Source organism: Odontesthes bonariensis, chromosome 5, assembly GCF_027942865.1.
Source record: "Odontesthes bonariensis isolate fOdoBon6 chromosome 5, fOdoBon6.hap1, whole genome shotgun sequence".
Classification (NCBI taxonomy): domain Eukaryota; kingdom Metazoa; phylum Chordata; class Actinopteri; order Atheriniformes; family Atherinopsidae; genus Odontesthes; species Odontesthes bonariensis.
Window position 1 is genome coordinate 4,684,046 of NC_134510.1, and position 19,725 is coordinate 4,703,770.

Here is a 19,725-nt window from a genome sequence, read left to right on the forward strand (position 1 = left end):
CTCTTCATTGTAGTTTGACAAACTAGGGGCCCCCAAACAGCATCTTGCTTAGGGCCCCCACAAAGCTAGAAACGGCCCTGGTTATAGGAACTAAGGGAGAAAGCCCCGAGTTGCTGTATGTCCGAACACGGGAGAAAACGGCCCCGCGGATTAAAAGGTTATTAGAACTGCCAAAGGTTCCTACAGTCCGAAAGCGGCTATCGTCTCACCCACAGGTGCGGTACATTCAGGAACATCGGAACGTCTATGGTGCGTTCACGAACGTTGGACGTATGAAAACTCACCGTAAAACACTATATAAACTAGAAATGCACTCAGAGAGTGCAGACCTCCGCCAGGTCGCGCCACCTTGTGGCAGGTCGCAAGATTGCAGCACGAACAGACGAACATCCAGACAGACAACCAACAGACTCGAGCGATCACATAACCTCCTTGGCGGAGGTAATTAATGTATTTAACTGAAAATAACCAAACAACATGGGCTTTCTAACAGGTGGAGTCAAGTCGTCATCAGTGGTTAGTTTTTCTAGTTCCGGTTGCTTCACTCTCACTGTGTCAGATGTCATTAATTTAATCATTATTTTTCATCTTGAATTGGCTTACAGTTGAATTACAATGTGTTGATTGCCAAATTCTTTCTTTTACTCCTTAGCTCTTCTGTGGTTCAGCATGTCGACTTAACTCTACTGTAATTGGTCTTTCTTTTTTTTTTTTTTTTTGGATGGAAGATCGTGATAAAAAAATCGAAATCGTGATTTTATGCAAAAAAATCGTGATACAACATTTTTTCCATATCGCCCACCCCTACTCTGAGTCTATTCCTGAACTCTGAGTTGATCTACTCTGAAGGCCCTGTCACACTGTTGCGTATGAGAGAAGCATATGAGTTGCGTATGAAAATTATCACTCATACGCTGGTATACGCTGACATACGCTAGGGGAACGTTAGGCATAGGTTGTATACGTTTCAAGCACGCTGGCATACGTTGGCATACGCTGAGGCAGAAATAAATTTTTGAACATGCTCAAAACTTTTGTGCGTATGGTTAATACGCTAAGCATACGCTAGGCATACGCTGAATACGCTAGAGGTACGATATAGGTACGTTACTGATAGGTCGAGAACGCTGGACATAAATTGCCATATGTTGACATGAAGGTGTACCGTACAGCTAGTGTATTTATAGCCTCCGCCCGTCTGCCGCCTCCATCTCTGCCAGACGGGCGGAGATGGAGGCGGCAGGCAACCGACGATTCACGGGAGCGGTCAGGAGGAGGAGTTGGGGATCTTGATCGCTCAGAAGCGTGTAACTCATCAGCCGCAGGTGCATCAGGCATTTCAGCAGGTTTGGGTGAGAATGATTCTTGTGTTTTTTTGCCTTTTCCTCGGCCCAGGGCCCGGGCAAACGACGATTGCTTCTTGGGAGGCATGATCGAGATGAATGTCTCGAGAGATGTTGATAGCGCGTCGTCTACTGCAATAATGGAGCAATGTGGAAAGGCTGCTGATATAGGCGCGTTGAAACGTACGCTGGGCATGCGCAGTTCATATGCTACTCATACGCTAGTCATTCTTTATTTTCAAGGACTTTTCGTGTGTATGAAAATTATATTATTAATTTTCATACGCAACTCATACGCTTCTCTCATACGCAACAGTGTGACAGGGCCTTTAGATAGAAAACTTTTTCAGTTCCAGAAACGCTGATTTGAGTGAGTTTAGTCAACTCTGAGTAGTTTCACCTTGAGTTTTGCGTGTGCACCACAACTTTAAAAAGCCAGCATCAATAGAGCCCCGATTCGACGAGTCACCATGGCAACGGGGAAGAGGAGGGGCTACGTTTTTCACCAACCTCGAATTGGAAATCTCAATGCGCTCATACGGCGCGTTTCAACACGTTTTTAGAAAGAAGTGCAACACCGCTGCAGCAGCAAAAGTGTTTAAATGTAGTCCTTTGCAATCATAATAATATTTAAGGGGAAAACTGCTTGAATGGTAGCCCATTCATTTATTTCATTTAGGTGCAATCCCGCTGGGGAGAAGCGCACTTTAAGCGCAGTTTAAGATGACAAATAAAAACATTGTTCAAACAGGTGAGACCTCGGCATGGAGGTACCTCATTTTGATCATGTTTTACACTGTAAAGTAAATATTAAGTGGCTATTTGATTGTGCAGTTGTTTTATCCCCAACATAATGCTGTTTTCACACACATAAACGTCTTCTCATCTATATCATGTTCTGTTAAATAATTCAGCCTATTTAAACTAACACAGACTTCTACTCAGCCAACAGAAAGAAGGCAGATGCCCGTAAAACGGGTGGTGGCCCTGCACCGCCATCTCTAACGGAAAGCCAATGGCTGTCACGCAGCTCCATCAGAGCATTCTTAGTGGTTGCTTGCGGAGGGACATAAACAGCAACTATGAACTCCCGTGGCAAATGGTGGGAAAGGCGTTTCACTATTAAATGTTCCACAGCCTCAGAGCAGGGTCTGCCCACCACAGAACAGTTTCTCACCAACCTTTGTTGATGTAGATGGAAGGAAGATGGGCATGGAGACCGTTGTTCAGCTCCATTAGCCCATCAGCCAGAGCTGTACTTTGTCACTTTTCTGGGAGTAGTAATGCTAACTTTGATGCTAACCAGGATTTAAATTGGGGCGGAGCGCTCCGGAGCGCAGCTCCGCCTCCTCACTTCGGATGGACCGGCAAACGGAGCTCCGCTCCGCCTGCTCCAGTGTTCATATTGTAATGACTCCACGGAGGCTCTGAGACCGGCGATTGCCGAACTGCTCTTTATTAAGTTTTACACTCGCAGTACAATCACAGAACACGGGTGACTCTCAGTCCTGCTCCGCAACCCAACCCCAGGACAGCACCAAACCTGCACACAAACCGGCCCACGCCCACTCCTCTCCCCCAATCACCAGCCCACACCTGAGTGACATGACCTGCGGTCCAGTGATTGACAGGGAGAGGAGGAAACAAGCCAGTCCGTGTGCTTTAACCTTGGTCGTTACAATATTTAAAAAAAAAAATGTTTTGTTTAATGTGATTAAATTCATTTTTCAAGTCTTCTAAAAATATTACAATTGTCAGGAAGGTTTGTCAATAATTATGCTGAAAATAAAAGCAAGTTTAGGTGAATTACAGCACTGTGCACATGCGCAGAGCCATGACATCACAGTTAGCATTATTCAATGGTTGCTGTCTGTGCTGTATCTTCGTGCTAGTTAAATATCACATCAGAATGTTTAAAAAAAAGTGTTGGCTAACTGATTGAACGAAGGCCTGCTGCAACGTAGCTTTGCGTATGGAAACTAGCAAACTTCTCTCTTGCTAGTGAGACAACCACCAGCCTGGATAGCGTGCTCGACTCCCAATCCTATGAGTTTGACCAAAGTTATGAGGTCGCTAAACTTCGTTGTTCGTTACAAATTAGTTATTCTAATGGAAAGGATGAGTGGTAGCCTACTTCAGCACACATGGTAAAGGGGTAAATGGCAGTGTTGGTAGGGTAGGCTTTTGAAATACTTTTTTTTTTTCTTCGCTTGTTAATAACATCAGATGGATTCAGTGCCACAATGTCTTTAAGTAGTTGAATTCTTTTTCATTCTGTACTGTAGCTCATGTTGATTTTAACTACATTCAAGTTTGTGAGCCAGTGCATCGTGGACCACCACATACATTGGTATTTAACTTGATTTTTCTGTTCAGACGCTGTAACTCTGACAATGAAGGGGACACTGAGGGACTTTTTCAGTGGGTTATGTTGAGGTCATTTTGGCAAAAAAAAAAAAAAAAAAAGCCCCAGCCATATTTAATACATTGGATTATAAATTCCTAAAACCTGTGTTTAGAATTGGTAACCATCATATTGTATGCATTTAACAGTACCACTGTCAGGAGCAGCAAAGGAGTAAGTGCAGGCCCAGCTGCTAAAAATGTCTATTTCTAGAAATTCAAAATGGTAGACATGGAGAAGATTAATTTTTTCATGTATGAAAGGTGCAATTTTCCCAGTCATAATAAATACTTAGAATCTGATGGTGGTGGTGGTAAGTATTTGTGAAAAAGGTAAAAATTGTGAAAGGGCAGCATGAATTCTGGAAAGAAACTGCTAAAAATATTACACGGTGCACCTTTAAAGTTATGTTATTGTTGTGATATGTGCATATGAGATAAATAACTAATAAAGAACACATAATGTGAATTAGTGTGTTAGTAGCAATGTATTCACATGGTAGAAATGTTTCGCGACATTGACCACTGCGAGTGAAGGGCTCCCCCACTTTACAAAAGCCAATTTAAACACTGATGCTAACACAGAGAGTTAGAGAAGCCACTGTACTGCTGTGTGCTGCCATGATGATGAGTCGGCGTCAGCACCTTAACTAGGGATTATCACGTGATCGGAAATCGAGGCCGATCACGCGAAATCAGGGAAATCATGTGATTAATTAGATTTAAAATTTTAATAGTTTCTCAGCCCTCATATTAACATAAGGACTGAAAGTAGTTGAGCATAGAGGCCATTGTCACTATGCGGTTGAAATAAATACCTTTTGAAATTCCATGTTTTTCCTTTCAAACTCATGTAAAACATCATACCTTATGGGGTACAGGAGAATCCAGCGCCACTTGGAGAATCTGTCCATGTGCAGGCACCCTGGCCTTACTGACAACCTCACCTCTGGCGAGGAGCTCCATCTTCAGAATGTCATCTTCACTGAGCCAGGGAAGAGGCTGCGGATTTGTGGTAACTCTGATCCTCCTGTGGTCACTGTCTGGAAAGTCATGTCCTCTAAAAGTCCAACACCAGTTGCTGTCATCTTTCTTCATATTTGCCCCAAATTGGAACAAAGCTTTTTCATGGGCCAATGGCCCAGGTATCCTTGTCATTTCAGGGGGATCTTCTGAGAGATTATGATACTTTTTGCTTTTTGGCTTTTTGATAGGGAGCTGCTCCTTACCTACATTATCTGATTTCCCTGAGTGCTTGGTTGCTTGTGTGTGTTTTTCCAAAGCGTGGTGATGTTGTTCTAGCTTTGCATTTGAATGGCTGCCGTGTCTTTCTGTCTGTCTGTCTGCATTTCTGTTTGTGTGTCTATTCCACCATTTGCCTGTCTGTCTGTGCGCAGCTCTATTTACACTTATAATTATTGTATCTGCTGGAGAGCGGCTATGTGCTGTGGATTTACTCCTTTCAAGATGAATATATGTTTGTGCAGTATGCTTAACCAGGGTGCTGTGGTTGCCTGGCTTAAGTATATGCTTTGGATCTCGGTTGTTGATGGTAAAGTCTGAGAGAAGAGGATGGGGATGACTACTTGACTGGATGGCGCCACCCATCTCTATTCCTATTCTTAATTCCTTTCTGTGTAAGCCAGCATGACCTCTGGCTTTGATACTGTTTTTGTCATTGCCAGAGACGTCCCCAAAATTTTTAGGTGCTGCAAAATTTTCGGATGTATCTTTTTCCAAACTGATTCTACGTGTGCTGCTGTGAATATGAGGGAGAAGCTGCTGAAAGGAAGCAGCAGGAGGGGGCTGTGGAATCCTAGGCCTGGACCTGAACTCCCCTGTGGACCTCATAGCTTGAGAAGACTGCCGGTCGATGTCAGCGGGTGGCAAAGGGAGGGGTAAAGTGATCATCATCACTGAGATCATGAGGAAGATCATGAGCAGCAGGATCCATTTTTGGCCACAGCAATATTTTGACAACACTCGCCAGGCCTGCAGCGGGAAGGAAAAAACAAAGCAATGCAACTTCGAGACCATCCAGCAGGACCATGATTAAAACATAGTTAGATCACAAATTTCAAAAAGAGCATTTCCTCCAAATTAAACCAAAAACAGTGCTTGCATTCCTGTGGGGTTACTAAAAAGCTGCACTAAGTATTGGGAAAATTATGATTTTATTGTATAACATGTATTGATTTGGTATTATGTGACCAGTATGTTATCAACTTCATGAGTCCTTAACCAAGTTGCAAGTGTCCTGACCACATATGGGATGTGATAATTGGTGTTGGACCGAGAACAGCTGTGGATGCAGTTGAGGTCAGTACTGAGACAAAAGCCTGCAGCCACAACAGAACACAACCTGCGGTTGGGAAAATACTGCTCAAGCAACTCTCGCAGGGAACAACTCCTGTGTTCATGTTATAAGAAACTGCTTCGGAGGACTGCCCTCTGAGCATAATTTTGATCTGTATACTCCATTCTTGTTAACAAGAATTAATCCCTTAACGTTCCGACGTCCCGCCGATGTTGCATATTTCAGGACAAATCTGGGGTTTTCCTCAGCCCCCCTTTATATGTACCTAAACATGGTATATACTGTTGAAAAGCTCAGGTTCTTGAGATTGGAATGATGTATGCCAATCCAGGATACAATCAGAACTGTGGACACAGTAAATACTTATGTCAAACCAGTCGCAAAAACAATAAATAGCCCAACTCACTTATGAAGCCTCACAGTATTCTAAGAACAGATACAACTCCAACAAAAACGGTCCTGTTACGTTGGCAAGGGTCCAGTTAATGTACTCCACTAAAATAGTTAGTCTATAACAAGTCTTACGTCCACAAAGACACATAGTCTGCTGCAGAAAACTGTTGAAATTTCCGTCAAATGCATAATTTTTCCACATATTCTTGATCATTATTCAGTTAGCATGCACGTGTTAGCCACACCGTGATACCGAAACAGCTCGGGGCTTTAACCTTTTGAATTACATCTGACTTGCTCCAATAGATGACTGTTTACCCTGTCTGCTGGGGCACAATAGTCAATATTTCGCTGATAGGTCAAAAGTATCTGCCCCTATTCTTATGTGCGAGGCTCGAACCAAATTCTGCATATCTTTTTTGAGAATGTTGAAGAACAGCATTTATATCTGTAGTAACCGTCAGTGCTATGGTTTGTGTTTTTTTTTTTAAATTTAATTTCCTTGTCTTGGTTTTATCCGTGTTTTGTTTGATTCTGTTTTCTTATTTGGGTTCTCAGTGTTTTGAATTATTGGTTTTGAATTAGGACTTATGTTATGGACTCTGTTTTTGGTCTATTCTTGACTTGGGCTGCTCTGTCAGTAATTTTCCACTCCCATATCATCGGCCTACTCTGTTCACCTGTGCACTCTGGTGCTCTTCATCTGTAATCAAGCTTGTATTTAAGCCTCTCTGGTTCACAGACTCATTGCCACATTAAGAAAATAATAGATCAACGTAGGAAGGTATTGAATATAATGAGATGTTTAGTTGGTACTGAGTGGGGGGCTGATAGAAGGTAATTGAAAGATATTTATACAGGATTAATTAGGTCAATTTTGGATTATGGGTGCATAGTTTATAATACAGCTGCAGATACAAATCTTCAAAAGTTAAATTATATTCAATATCAGACTTTAAGAATATGTACAGGTGCCTTTAAAACATCTCCTATAGCAGCATTACAGGTTGAAATGGGTGAAATACTTAAAATTAGAAGGGAACAATTATCTTTGAACTACTAGTCAAATTGGTCAAAGGACAGAGAAAAGATCATCCAACTTTAAAAGCGTTTGAAACAGATTGGGAAAAAGGAAAAATTTAAAGTTTTGGAACGATAGTAAACACTAAAATTAGTGAAATATATTTAGATAAAATAGACATAAGTCAGATAGTTCCATTACCTACAGTTCCACCATGGATAAAGCCTGGTTTATAGTCGGTAACGCAAGACGCAAAGCAAGACGCAAGAAGAAACGCAAGCCCTTGCGCGGTTGCAAGCCACCCCTTGCGTGCTTGCGTGTGTCACCTCAATTTTCTAAACTTCACGCAAGACGCAAGTGCAAGCTACTGGCTGTGGTCGAAATCGCCTACTACTTGATCGATCTGACAGTGTGCAGAGCGTTTACACACAGTTCACTTCACTCCTGCCCGAGCCGAAATCAGCCAGCCTGAAAAGCTGATTTCCCTTAAGCTATAAACTCTGTAAATAAATAACTTTAGCAACATTTGAAACATTTTCAGGCGAGAAAGTAGCCGTTTAGACCCCCAAGGTGTTGAAAATCTGACAAAATACCGGCTATTTACAAGAAGAAGAAGAAGCACGAATCTATGGAAGAGAGACTTGCCAAAGAGCTCCTGGCGGTGAATTTCCTTTCATCGTAGTAGGCTTGTCATTGAAAAAACCCGCTACTCCACCTACTGTCCTGGCGGTGAATCGCCACCCAGCACACGCAACCGCCGACAAAGCAAAATGAAGTATAAACGTCTCGAGCCATTAACATACGCGCAAGACGCAAGCGCAAGGGCAGTTAAAAGAAGTATAACTCAGCCTTAATGCCTGATGCAAGAGTAGATTTGTCATTATTAGCACTGCATGAAAAGAGGGATTTCTGGATGTATGTGGCCCCTTACATGTCCGCATACGTTAAGCCCCTGCATTTGCGGTGATAAAAGTGAAAACTTGGCCAGAGTTGTCGCAAATTGACCTGGCAACTGCTCCCCCATGCCCCCCTCCCCTCCCCTACTTAGGAGAGCCTTTAATATGTAAATGCCAGTGATCAGGTCGGGAGCTGCCACAGTCATTTTCAAGTGGGGTGGGGTGAGGTGAGGTGGGGGGTGGGTAGGCCTGTTTCTATAGCCCTTTTCACACTGCGACCCGCTACCTTAGCGTGTCCAAATTGCACCTTCGACCCGCGTCGAGCAATGTGAACGCTTGGCGTGTTGGTGACCCGTGTCGCCTGAAGCCGAGTTCAGGGGGAGTTGCCTAGTGGCAGAGCGTCACACGAAACACATAAAATGCTGGGCGTGTACAATGACGAAGGCACAAGCCATGCGTCGGAGGTAGGGTTAAATACACCTGTCTGCATCAAAATTTTCAAACAAACGATGGCGGAACACCTTGAGAACTTGTTTTTGCAATTGTATATGCAGTTCATGGAGATGTTACTTTACGGTGCATCTTGCTGCGTGGGAAACCGCGCTCTCCCATCTTTCTCGCCAGCCCTTCCAGCAGAGGTCCATGTATTTTTCTACGTTTGGACCTGTCATCCACATGAAAACGCATAAAAACGCATCGTAAACGAATGTTTTTAAAAACTCCGGGCAAAGTGAAGATTTTTGAAAACTCCGTTTATGCAGCTGCGTGTAGACAGAAGCCCCTTTCACACTGCGACCCGCTACCTTAGCGGGTCCAAATTGCACCTTTGACCCGCGTCGAGCAATGTGAACGCTTGGCGTGTTGGTGACCCGTGTCGCCTGAAGCCGAGTTCAGGGGGCGTTGCCTAGTGGCAGAGCGTCACACGAAATGGGGATGGGGCCTTAAATGTATCAAGCTTAACACTTGACTCTATAACATTCTTACTGGCGAGTGAAAAGTGAGGAATCCACTGACCTGATCTCATGCTGAAACCCAAGGTCAAATTACTCAGCGGTGAATGTGCTTTGCCTTTGTGGGGAAGGGTAAATGTTTCTAAGGGTATTACTGTTAAACAAAGGTGGACTAGTGAGCCAGGCAAAGATGTTAGTTGCTAGGAGGGCATATTCACTAAATACAGTTGTTTTATACATGTTCTATGCAACTTGATAAATCAGAATCTGATCACAGGTGAGGGTTGAAATGAAGATGGAACAATAAATTGAAAGCTTTGCCTTTCAGCTCAGATCATCTTTATAGACCAGCACAGCACCATCACGTTGATAATGTCCCTAATCACTTTATCCATCTCTTGCTCCAACTTGTCACCACTCATGAATAGTATTTTGAGATACTTAAACTCCTCTGAATGGGAGGGAGCGCCACCTTTTTCTGGTTGAGAACCATGGCCTCTGACTAGGAGGTGCTGAATTCCGGCCGCTTCACACTCAGCTGTGAATCACACCAGTGTGTGCTGAAGGTCCTGGCTTGAAGAAGCCAAGAGAACTACGTCATTTGAAAAAAGCTGAAGTGTAAACCTGAGGTTCCCACACCAGACACCCTACTGTGCTTCCTACTCTATAGGCAATCACTGTGTCCACTCAGAGGAGGCGTCAACACCATGATCAGTCCTAAAAATCTGGATGAAATCATTTGTCTACCACTAGCTGCCTTGATACCCTGCCAACTGGGTTTTTATAGTTTACAGATTTTAAATACACTGCTCTAAAAAGTAAAGGGACCACCTAAACAACACAATGTAACTCCAAGTCAATCCCACTTCTGTGACATCAACCTGTCTGGTTAGGAAGCACACCAGGAGACAGGCCGGTACACCAGGAGACAGGCCGGTACACCAGGAGACAGGCCGGTACACCAGGAGACAGGCTGGTACACCAGGAGACAGGCTGGTACACCAGGAGACAGGCCGGTACCTCCTCCTTTGTGCAAGGTTCTTAACACATTCCACTATGTAATGAATAACAATTTTCAACTGGAATATTTCATTGAGATCTAGGAAGTGTTATTTTAGTGTTCCCTTTATTTTTTGGAGCAGTGTACATCTCTGTTTGCAGGCGTCTTCCCTCAGACTCTAAAAACAGCTGTCATCAAGCCACTCATGAACAGCTATAGGCCAATATCAAACCTCCCTTTCCCCCTAAAATGATAAAAAAAAGCTGTCTTTCAACAATTACACAACTTCCTGACTCTAGGCTTCCTGACAAAATAACTGTCATGATTTCTACCAGTCAGGTTGTCAACCACACCGCAGCACTGAGACTGCTCTACTTAAGGTATTTGATAACATGAATACAGATTGTGGTAGGGCTGGGCGATATAACGATGGCTATCGAGGAATAACTTTTCCTCGATAGCCATCGATCCCTGATTTCAAAATTTTGGCTGAAGTGGCGCTTGTAATTCCAGTTTCCAGTGTGGCAGCAGAGCGCAGGTTCAGTCTCCAGAACATCAAAACAGCCATGAGAAGTCGTCTGTCCGAGGAAAAAGTCCAAAACCTCATGACAATAACCTCTGCAGCAATCCCACTTGAGACATTTGATTACGCGCAAGCGGGCAAATCCCACTGCACGAAAAGAGGGATTTGTGTCACTGTGGACGGCAGTGAACATCCGAGAATTTGCCTAATTTTCGGACGCACCTGGGCGCTTGCAGGCGGACAAACTTTAAGTTTGTGGAGCGAGAAAATCGTCACAAACAAACCTGACTCACGGCGAGCTCTCACAGCGGGGTGCTAATGGCCCAGCGATTAGCACCCCGCTGTGAGAGTGCCTGGACCTCTCACTGGCCTCGCTGGTATTGGACGAAAAAGGCACATGATTACATGAAAAAGCTCCTGTACTGTCGGTAAAGCTGACCGCCCATTGGCCCATTAGGTTAATATATGCATACTTTATATGGGCATATCATTCAGCAATTATGATTAATAATTGTGATTATGATTACTAATATTCCTGGGATGTTCATGTACTTCATATATTCACGTCATTCTTATAAGCTGCACTATGACTAGGCTATGAATGCAGGCATGAATGACGTGAATCTATTGAGGAAATGAAAAAGGAAACTTTTTTTTTAAAGCGCTTTTATTGCCACACCACACAATGTACATAGCTTACATTGTAATAAGAACCATGTTGATAGTAAAGAATTGAAAACTATATACACACACTGCTGTAGCCTACAATATACACAATAAGCCTAAACGCCGCCGTTTGGAATCCGCATTCTTCGCATTACTCCGGTCCCTGCAGGGTCTGCGGGAGTTGTCAGACGTCCTCATCCTGGATCAGAAGCTGGCTTCTGGGAGCTGTTGGAATAACCAATAAATAATCAAAACATAGTCTAGCCATGCACAGCATATTGACAACTTGTCCATAAAGTAACAAAAGTCATATTGACAGCGTATATGTTCTTACTCTCTTTCACTCTTCTGTGGTGAGACTGTGAGTATTTCGGGTTGGCTTCAAGACGCGCCTGTAGCACAGCACACAGGTCCGTCACGCAGCTAAAAAAAAACAAACAAGAGGAATGAATAAAATGACCAGTGCTTAAAAGTGTCAGTGCCAGAGCCGTGGTAAAAGTCAGCGCCGCTCACCCTCGATAGTGTCCCCGTCTACCTCTGAAGTTCGGACTGTTTGACACCGCCTCCTTCCAGCGACTCGTTACATCCATATTTTGAGGTGACAGTAGCCAGTAAAAACAACAGGCCTATGGTTAATAAAAAAAACCTGCATTGACGTAACGTAACATCGGGTCCAACTCAACTAGATATTGGGAGAACATTCACTTATTCTTACCCTTGATCTGGATTATAATGCCACGGTGTATTCTCCGAGTTATGCAGGCGGCGAACTGCTTCCTATAAATTGAAAACACGAAATACATTTTTTTTAAATAAAGCAACTCACACTGGTTTTCACGTGATGGACACAATTAAGTTGAGTTTAGCCTAAAGCCACAGTCAACAACCTACTCTTACCGCGATTTTCGGATTCTGTATCCGCCTTCTCTTGCGCTCTTCAACTTCTCTGGAATGTCCACACTCCAGTGCGTTCTCGACGGCCATCTTGCCTCCAACCTAGCGAATCTCTGGTCGATTCCCTCCAGAACCCTCTCCACGACCGTATCCACAGTGCTGGCCACCATACGAGACATCCCGGTCATAGCATTCAACAGGACTTTCATTTGATCTGCCTGTAAGCAAGTGAGTAAGTAAGTTTAATATACAGCACATTTAAAATCAGCGAGAACTGTCCCAAGTGCTGTACAGTGTCAACAAGACTAAAATTAAACAATCAAATGGTCATGTGCAAGTAGAAAAAAACACACAAACCTGTAGACCCGCAGAGAGTTGCTGGGGAGTTGAAAGCAAGTCGTCTTCCAGCCATTGTATTCCGCAAACCAGGGCAGTTTTCACAGCACGGGACCTCAGTGATTTCTGTCTCCCTTGCTGCCGCGCCAGATCTGCTCTTTAAACTTTTTGTTTACACTGCACGACACAATGTTTCTCATACGTGATTGAACGAGAGCTTATGCGAGCCGTTAAGCTCCACCAATCATATGCGTATACGTCATTACACGGAATACTCGCGAGACAACCTCCCGTCCTTTTGCTATTTAATGTTGTCTGACCACAGCTGGCAATTTGCACTGTTTTGACACAAAAATGGACTCTGCAAGGACAATGAAAAGACCTCGGCGATATTGTGACCATTGTGACACAGAATTAAGCCATACACAATAAAACACTGAGCGCACTACTGCACATTATGTATACAGGCCAGATTTCTATTTTTTTATTTCTATATTTCTATTTTATTTAAGAAACCTTTTAGAATATTGTTGTTGCATGCTTATTTTATCTTTATCTTATCTTTATTATTATACATTTGGACATCCAGTGCGGGCAACAAAGAAAAGAATTTCATTGTTCAGGGAAACACGTTTCTAACTGCACATATGACAATAAACCTTTGAATCCTTGAATCCATGAATTTTGCCCACAAAAAGCGGTATTACAAAAGAGCTGTTTGGGAGAAAAAAAAACAGATATGCATCACCTGTCACCAGCAGACAGCGTGCACCTCTTCTTTTTCAAGACAACACAGCAACAAACTTGGCTGGAGTTGGAGGTGATGGTGATGAACGTGTAGAAACAGGCCTGCCCACCCCCCACCTCACCTCACCCCACCCCACTTGAAAATGACTGTGGCAGCTCCTGACCTGATCACTGGCATTTACATATTAAAGGCTCTCCTAAGTAGGGGAGGGGAGGGGGGCATGGGGGAGCAGTTGCCAAGTCAATTTGCGACAACTTGGGCCAAGTTTTCACTTTTACCACCGCAAATGCAGGGGCTTAACGTATGCGGACATGTAAGGGGCCACATACATCCAGAAATCCCTCTTTTCATGCTGTGTCCATGCAGACCAGGAGGAAGGTGTGAGTATTTAGGCCACAGGTGAATAGTTCATATTTTATTATTAATTGTTCATATGTAGCTACTGGGGCCACACAGTCAGTTGTTTTTGTTACTGAGGAGAAAAAAGGCACATATTCTTCTGTGTGTATCCACGGTGTGGATTATTTGTTCAGCTTGTTTGGACTGAATATTAATTAAAAATTTATTAAAATGAAATGCTATTGAATATATCATTATTATCATTTTAAAAAAATAAAGTGACCGGTAAAAATGGATTATGACGGGATTTTTTATGACCCTGTCAGTCAAAATGACTGACAACGAAAACCTCTGATTGCAATGTATCAACATGACTGATGGCCTTCAGATTTTTCCATCACCTTTTTTAAAAAAAACGATCAACGGTGGAAAATATTCGGTTAACGCGACCCCTGATCGTGATATATATCGACTGATATAAAACAATGTATCGGGACTTTTTCACATATCGCCCAGCCCTAGATGGTGGCAACATTTCAGTTCTGGTACTACTGGATCTCAGCGCTGCATTTGACATAGTTGACCACAACATCTTACTAGACCGACTGAAAATCTGGGTTGGACTTTCTGGCACAGTACTTGACTGGTTTGCGTCTTATCTAAAAGACAGCGACTACTTTGTGTCTATAGGTAACTATATATATATATATATATAAATATATATATATATATATATATATATATATATATATATGAGTGAAATAAAATAACCTGTGGAGTTCTCCAAGGTTTCATTTGTGGCCACTGCTGTCTACATGTTCCCACTCGCTCAAATAATGAAAAACAACAAAATACGTAACCAGAATTATGCTGACGACACATAAATTTCAGTAACCATTTCACCAGGGAAATTTAGTCAAATTCAAAAACCGATCAAATGCATTGATCAAATTAAACATTAGATACGCCAGAATTTTCTTCAGGTAAACAAAGACAAAACTGAAATAATAATTTTTGGAGCCAAGGAGGAAAGATTAAAAGTCAACGCTCAGTTTCAAACCAACAACCAAGCCAGAAATCTGGGAGTAGTCATGGACTCAGAATTTCAGCAGTCAAATCAAGACAGGTGTGAAGTCAACCTATTACCACTTAAAAGGATTAAAGGACTGACGTCTCTGCAGGATTTAGAAAAACTTATCCACCCATTTATCTTTAGTAGACTCGACCACTGTAATGCTGTCCTTAGAGGTCTCCTTAAAAAGTCCATTAGACTGCTGCAGTTAGTCCAGAACGCTGCTGCTCAAGTTCTCACGAACACCAAGAAAGTGGATCATATAACTCCAGTTTTCAGATGAGGGCTCCACAGGGTACTGTTTTGGCTCCTTTTCTTTTCACCCTGTGAAATTCCATACCAGTCAGTCTGCATTGATGGAGGGGAGATAGAGACTGTTCAGACCTGCAAACACCTGGGGGTGGTGCTGGATTATAAACTGGAGTGGTCTGCCAACATAAGCCCCTTTCACACTGCCGAATAACACGCGTTTAATTCGCGAATTTAGCGTGTCCGCTGTTGTGTTCACACTGCCGACCCGGGCTGCCGCGTCAACTCGACTCGCCTTTCGACCCGCGTCGGACCCTAGTCTTTTTGCCGAGCCGAGTTTGATGTGAACACAATCGACGCGGGTCGGACGTGGGCGTGGCGTGAGGAGTTTAAAAGACAGAATGGACAACTGATTCAGAACAACAGCGACAGATGAGGACAAGTTTTACTCTGTTTTAGCCTACATCAAGTTGGAGACATTTTTTAATATGGCCAACTGGTGAGACAAGGAGGTCCGTGAGCTCCTCAGCCCCCGAACAGAGGACGTTATTTTCCGCCACATTTCGGGGACAGTGAAGGATGGACCTCTGCTGGAAGGGCTGGCGAGAAAGATGGGAGAGCGCGGTTTCCCACGCAGCAACACGCACCGTAAAGTAACATCTCCATGAACTGCATTGCAAAAATGAGTTCTCAAGGTGTCCCGCCATCGTTTGTTTGAAAAATTTGATGCAGACAGGTGTATTTCACCCTACCTCCGACGCATGGGTTGTGCCTACGTCATTGTACATGCCCAGCATTTTATGTGTTTCGTGTGACGCTCTGCCACTAGGCAACGCCCCCTGAACTCGGCTTCAGGCGACACGGGTCACCCTGACACGCCAAGCGTTCACATTGCTCGACGCGGGTCGAAGGTGCAATTTGGACCCGCTAAGGTAGCGAGTCGCAGTGTGAAAGGGGCTATTGACGCAGTGTACAGGAGGGGCCAGAGCCGTCTCTTCTTCCTGAGACGGCTCAGGTCCTTCAGTGTCTGCAGTGATATGATGTGCATGTTTTATCACACTATCATTAGCCCCTTTCACACTGCCGAATAACCCGCGTTTAATTCGCGAATTTAGCGTGTCCGCTGTTGTGTTCACACTGCCGACCCGGGCTGCCGCGTCAACTCGACTCGCCTTTCGACCCGCGTCGGACCCTAGTCTTTTTGCCGAGCCGAGTTTGATGTGAACGCAATCGACGCGGGTCGGACGTGGGCGTGACGTGAGGAGTTTAAAAGACAGAATGGACAGCTGATTCAGAACAACAGCGACAGGTGAGGACAAGTTTTACTCTGTTTTAGCCTACATCAAGTTTGAGACATTTTTTAATATGGCCAACTGGGGAGACAAGGAGGTCCGCGAGCTCCTCAGCCTCCGAGCAGAGGACGTTATTTACCGCCACATTTCGGGGACGGTGAAAGATGGACCTCTGCTGGAAGGGCTGGCGAGAAAGATGGGAGAGCGCGGTTTCCCACGCAGCAAGACGCACCGTAAAGTAACATCTCCATGAACTGGATTGCAAAAACGAGTTCTCAAGGTGTCCCGCCATCGTTTGTTTGAAAAATTTGATGCAGACAGGTGTATTTCACCCTACCTCCGACGCATGGGTTGTGCCTACGTCATTGTACACGCCCAGCATTTTATGTGTTTCGTGTGACGCTCTGCCACTAGGCAACGCCCCCTGAACTCACCTTCAGGCGACACGGGTCACCCTGACACGCCAAGCGTTCACATTGCTCGACGCGGGTCGAAGGTGCAATTTGGACCCGCTAAAGTAGCGGGTCGCAGTGTGAAAGGGGCTATAGAGAGTGCACTGTTGTATGCTGCTGTCTGCTGGGGGAGTTGCACTACTGACAAAAGCCGCTTTCGGACTGTAGGAACCTTTGGCAGTTCTAATAACCTTTTAATCCGCGGGGCCGTTTTCTCCCGTGTTCGGACATACAGGAACTCGGGGCTTTCTCCCTTAGTTCCTATAACTATTTAGCTCCTTCTCCGAGGTCAGGTCTTTTCATGGTTCTATAGAACGAATCTGACGTAGGTGTGTGGTGGTCGGTAGCTACGCCCCATGTAATTCTATCACTGCTGAAATGTCTCCTCATATGACACAGACACAACCGGCGGGTGTTTAATAAGTTAACTTACACTGGTCTCATTTGTCTGCAGCGCTCTGCTCTCCTTTCTTCCTTCATGAAATAAAAAAGTATCGTCTCCTGACTCTCTCTGTGAGCTCTTCCAGCCTCGATATTAGACGCCTGATGTGATGTCCATGATTAATATCACCATCATGCAGACCATAAACACAGTGGCCTCCCCGCTCTCCATATTAACTTCTTGGTGGTGTTTTTCCTACTCTCCTTACTTTTACCGTTTTGTTTTGTGTTTGAATGTAGCGCTAAACGGCTAACACGTCACTGACGCAGAGGGCTGCGCGCGGCGCATCAGTCCCTATCAGGTCCCGACTCATGTGCGAATGCAGACTGAAACAGTTCCGCTGGGGAAGGATAGTTATCAGAACGAAATTCGAGGAGGGTAGTTCTGATAACTAGTTTCTTAGAACTGTCTGTCCGAAAGCGGCTAATAACTGTAGGCGCCTGGACAAACTGGTGAAAAAGGCTGGTTCTGTTGTAGGCAGAAGGCTGGACCCTCTCAACTCTGTCCATCACTGCAGATGGTCCACACAGACAAGGGAAGTTAGCAGCTACAGTAGAGTAGGCATCAGGCTTCTTTGAAGAGACATTACCCATTAGCCATAGTTTCAAAAAATATTAAAGTACTTTAACACAAGAACAGGACTGTAAATTCGCATTATTGTTTTTCACAGTGTAGTGCAGAGCATTGTCTGTGAAGTCATCAGAAATAATGCCTCTGGTGGCATTGAACTGGTATATTATTGTCCTTTTTTTAGGAAAAAAGGCAAAGGCAAAATTTTTATTCATGTCTGTGCCTGGCTGGTATGTGCTACTACTGGCTGAATGTACCCCAAAGGTAATGAAATACACTGATTCAAAGAGTGAAGAGAGATTGGTAGAGCGGCTGGTAAATTACTCGTTAAGGTTCCACTATCAGCAGACATGGAGTGAGAATCACAAAAACTAATCAAAAAATATCACCATTAACACAATAATGTTTAGCAAAGGCAACCAATATGAGAGGAGTTTGGCCAACAGTAAGGCCCATAGCACAACACTCAGAACTCGGTATTCATTTAAACTACTTCATGCCCAAATTAGTTTAAATGAATTTCATGCATCATCAATAAAGTGAGAGCACTAGTAAATTAGCTATATTTGATAGTCTCAATAATTGAGACAAGTCAGTCTTATACACAGACAGTTATTAAGCTTTTTTGACAAGCTCAAAACAAAATTGCTTTTTGTTTTTCAATCTTTGCAAATTTGTATGTATGCAGTGTTCCACAGCTTTCGTCTTTGTCTGTAGAAGCCTAGAACTCGCATCACAGCTTTGAAAATAATTACCCCATGGCACAAAAATAGTCCTCTCCATATGGCTGCAACAGGATTGCATGTGTGGTCAAATCTGTTCCCCAGTACACATTCCTTTCTCCTGAGAGGAAGGTGCTGCATGAGAAAGAATGTTTGCTGAGAGAAGTTGCAGTAGCCAGTGCTAACATTTCAAAACAGGTTTATAAAATGAGTCTGCTAAAACAAGCTGGTGGAACCATTTCACACTGCCAATAGTAGTGTTTACCCTTTGTGCTCTGAGGTATACAATATATTCAGAACCAGTCTAGAAACTACCACTGCACTAGTAGCATATGCCAACAAAGATGGGATTACACTGTATCCTGCAGTCTGGTCTGTGGCAAGTGGGTTACAAGGCCGATGTGCATACACTGAAAAAAACAACTCATAAGATTTACTTAAAAAAAAATTGGTTCACATTAAAAAATTTTACTTACCATAAAACATAACGGTTTTGAAGATATTAAGAAACATTTACTTTATTACATCTAACTTTTAAGTTATATTTATTTAAACAAAGAAAGTAAAGTCTACTGGTTTTTCATAGGCAGGAACATAATTTTACTCAAAATTTTAAGTAAATTTTATATATCTGTAGTATTTGCTGTTATGAAGTAACTTAGTAGATTTTAACGATACACTTTCAGAGTAATGTTTATGTAGTATTTCTAGGTTTATGTACATACAACTATTAAACATTTAAATTGTATGAGGAAACCTAAGTAAAACTTACTTTTCCCCCATAATTCATGTATTACGTTAATAAAATGTTTAATTTTACTTAAGAAGCTCTAGTTCTTACTGAATCTTAAAAATACAAGGTAGAAATTATGACAGTTACTCTAATAGAGTTTACTTCACCAAGAAGTCACTTTTTTCAGTGTATATGTGCACACATTTTTATCATCTCAATAAGTGCAATAGATTTTTAATAAACTGAATAATCTGCCATAGTTGTGAACATGTTAGCCATGATTTTATTATTTTAGCCTTTCAAATGAAAATAATCAGCTTAAAATTTGCCTTACATCATCAAATTAAATCTTTTGGGCTGAATA

General features: G+C 43.2%; 1 protein-coding gene and 1 long non-coding RNA gene across 2 annotated transcripts in view; both read right to left on the minus strand.

The window, feature by feature from the left end:
* gask1a (golgi associated kinase 1A) overlaps positions 1 to 19,725 on the minus strand; it is a 75,199-nt gene that overhangs the window by 39,333 nt on the left and 16,141 nt on the right. The window contains exon 2 of the mRNA XM_075464678.1: positions 4,614 to 5,738. Within this exon, the coding sequence (XP_075320793.1) occupies positions 4,614 to 5,738 (1,125 nt within the window). The remainder of the gene's footprint in view (positions 1 to 4,613; positions 5,739 to 19,725) is intronic.
* On the minus strand, positions 11,579 to 12,050 carry LOC142380638 (uncharacterized). Its single transcript, XR_012769845.1, has 3 exons — positions 12,026 to 12,050; positions 11,847 to 11,935; positions 11,579 to 11,730 (listed from the first exon to the last, which is right to left on the minus strand). It is a non-coding gene; the product is annotated as an uncharacterized LOC142380638 (long non-coding RNA).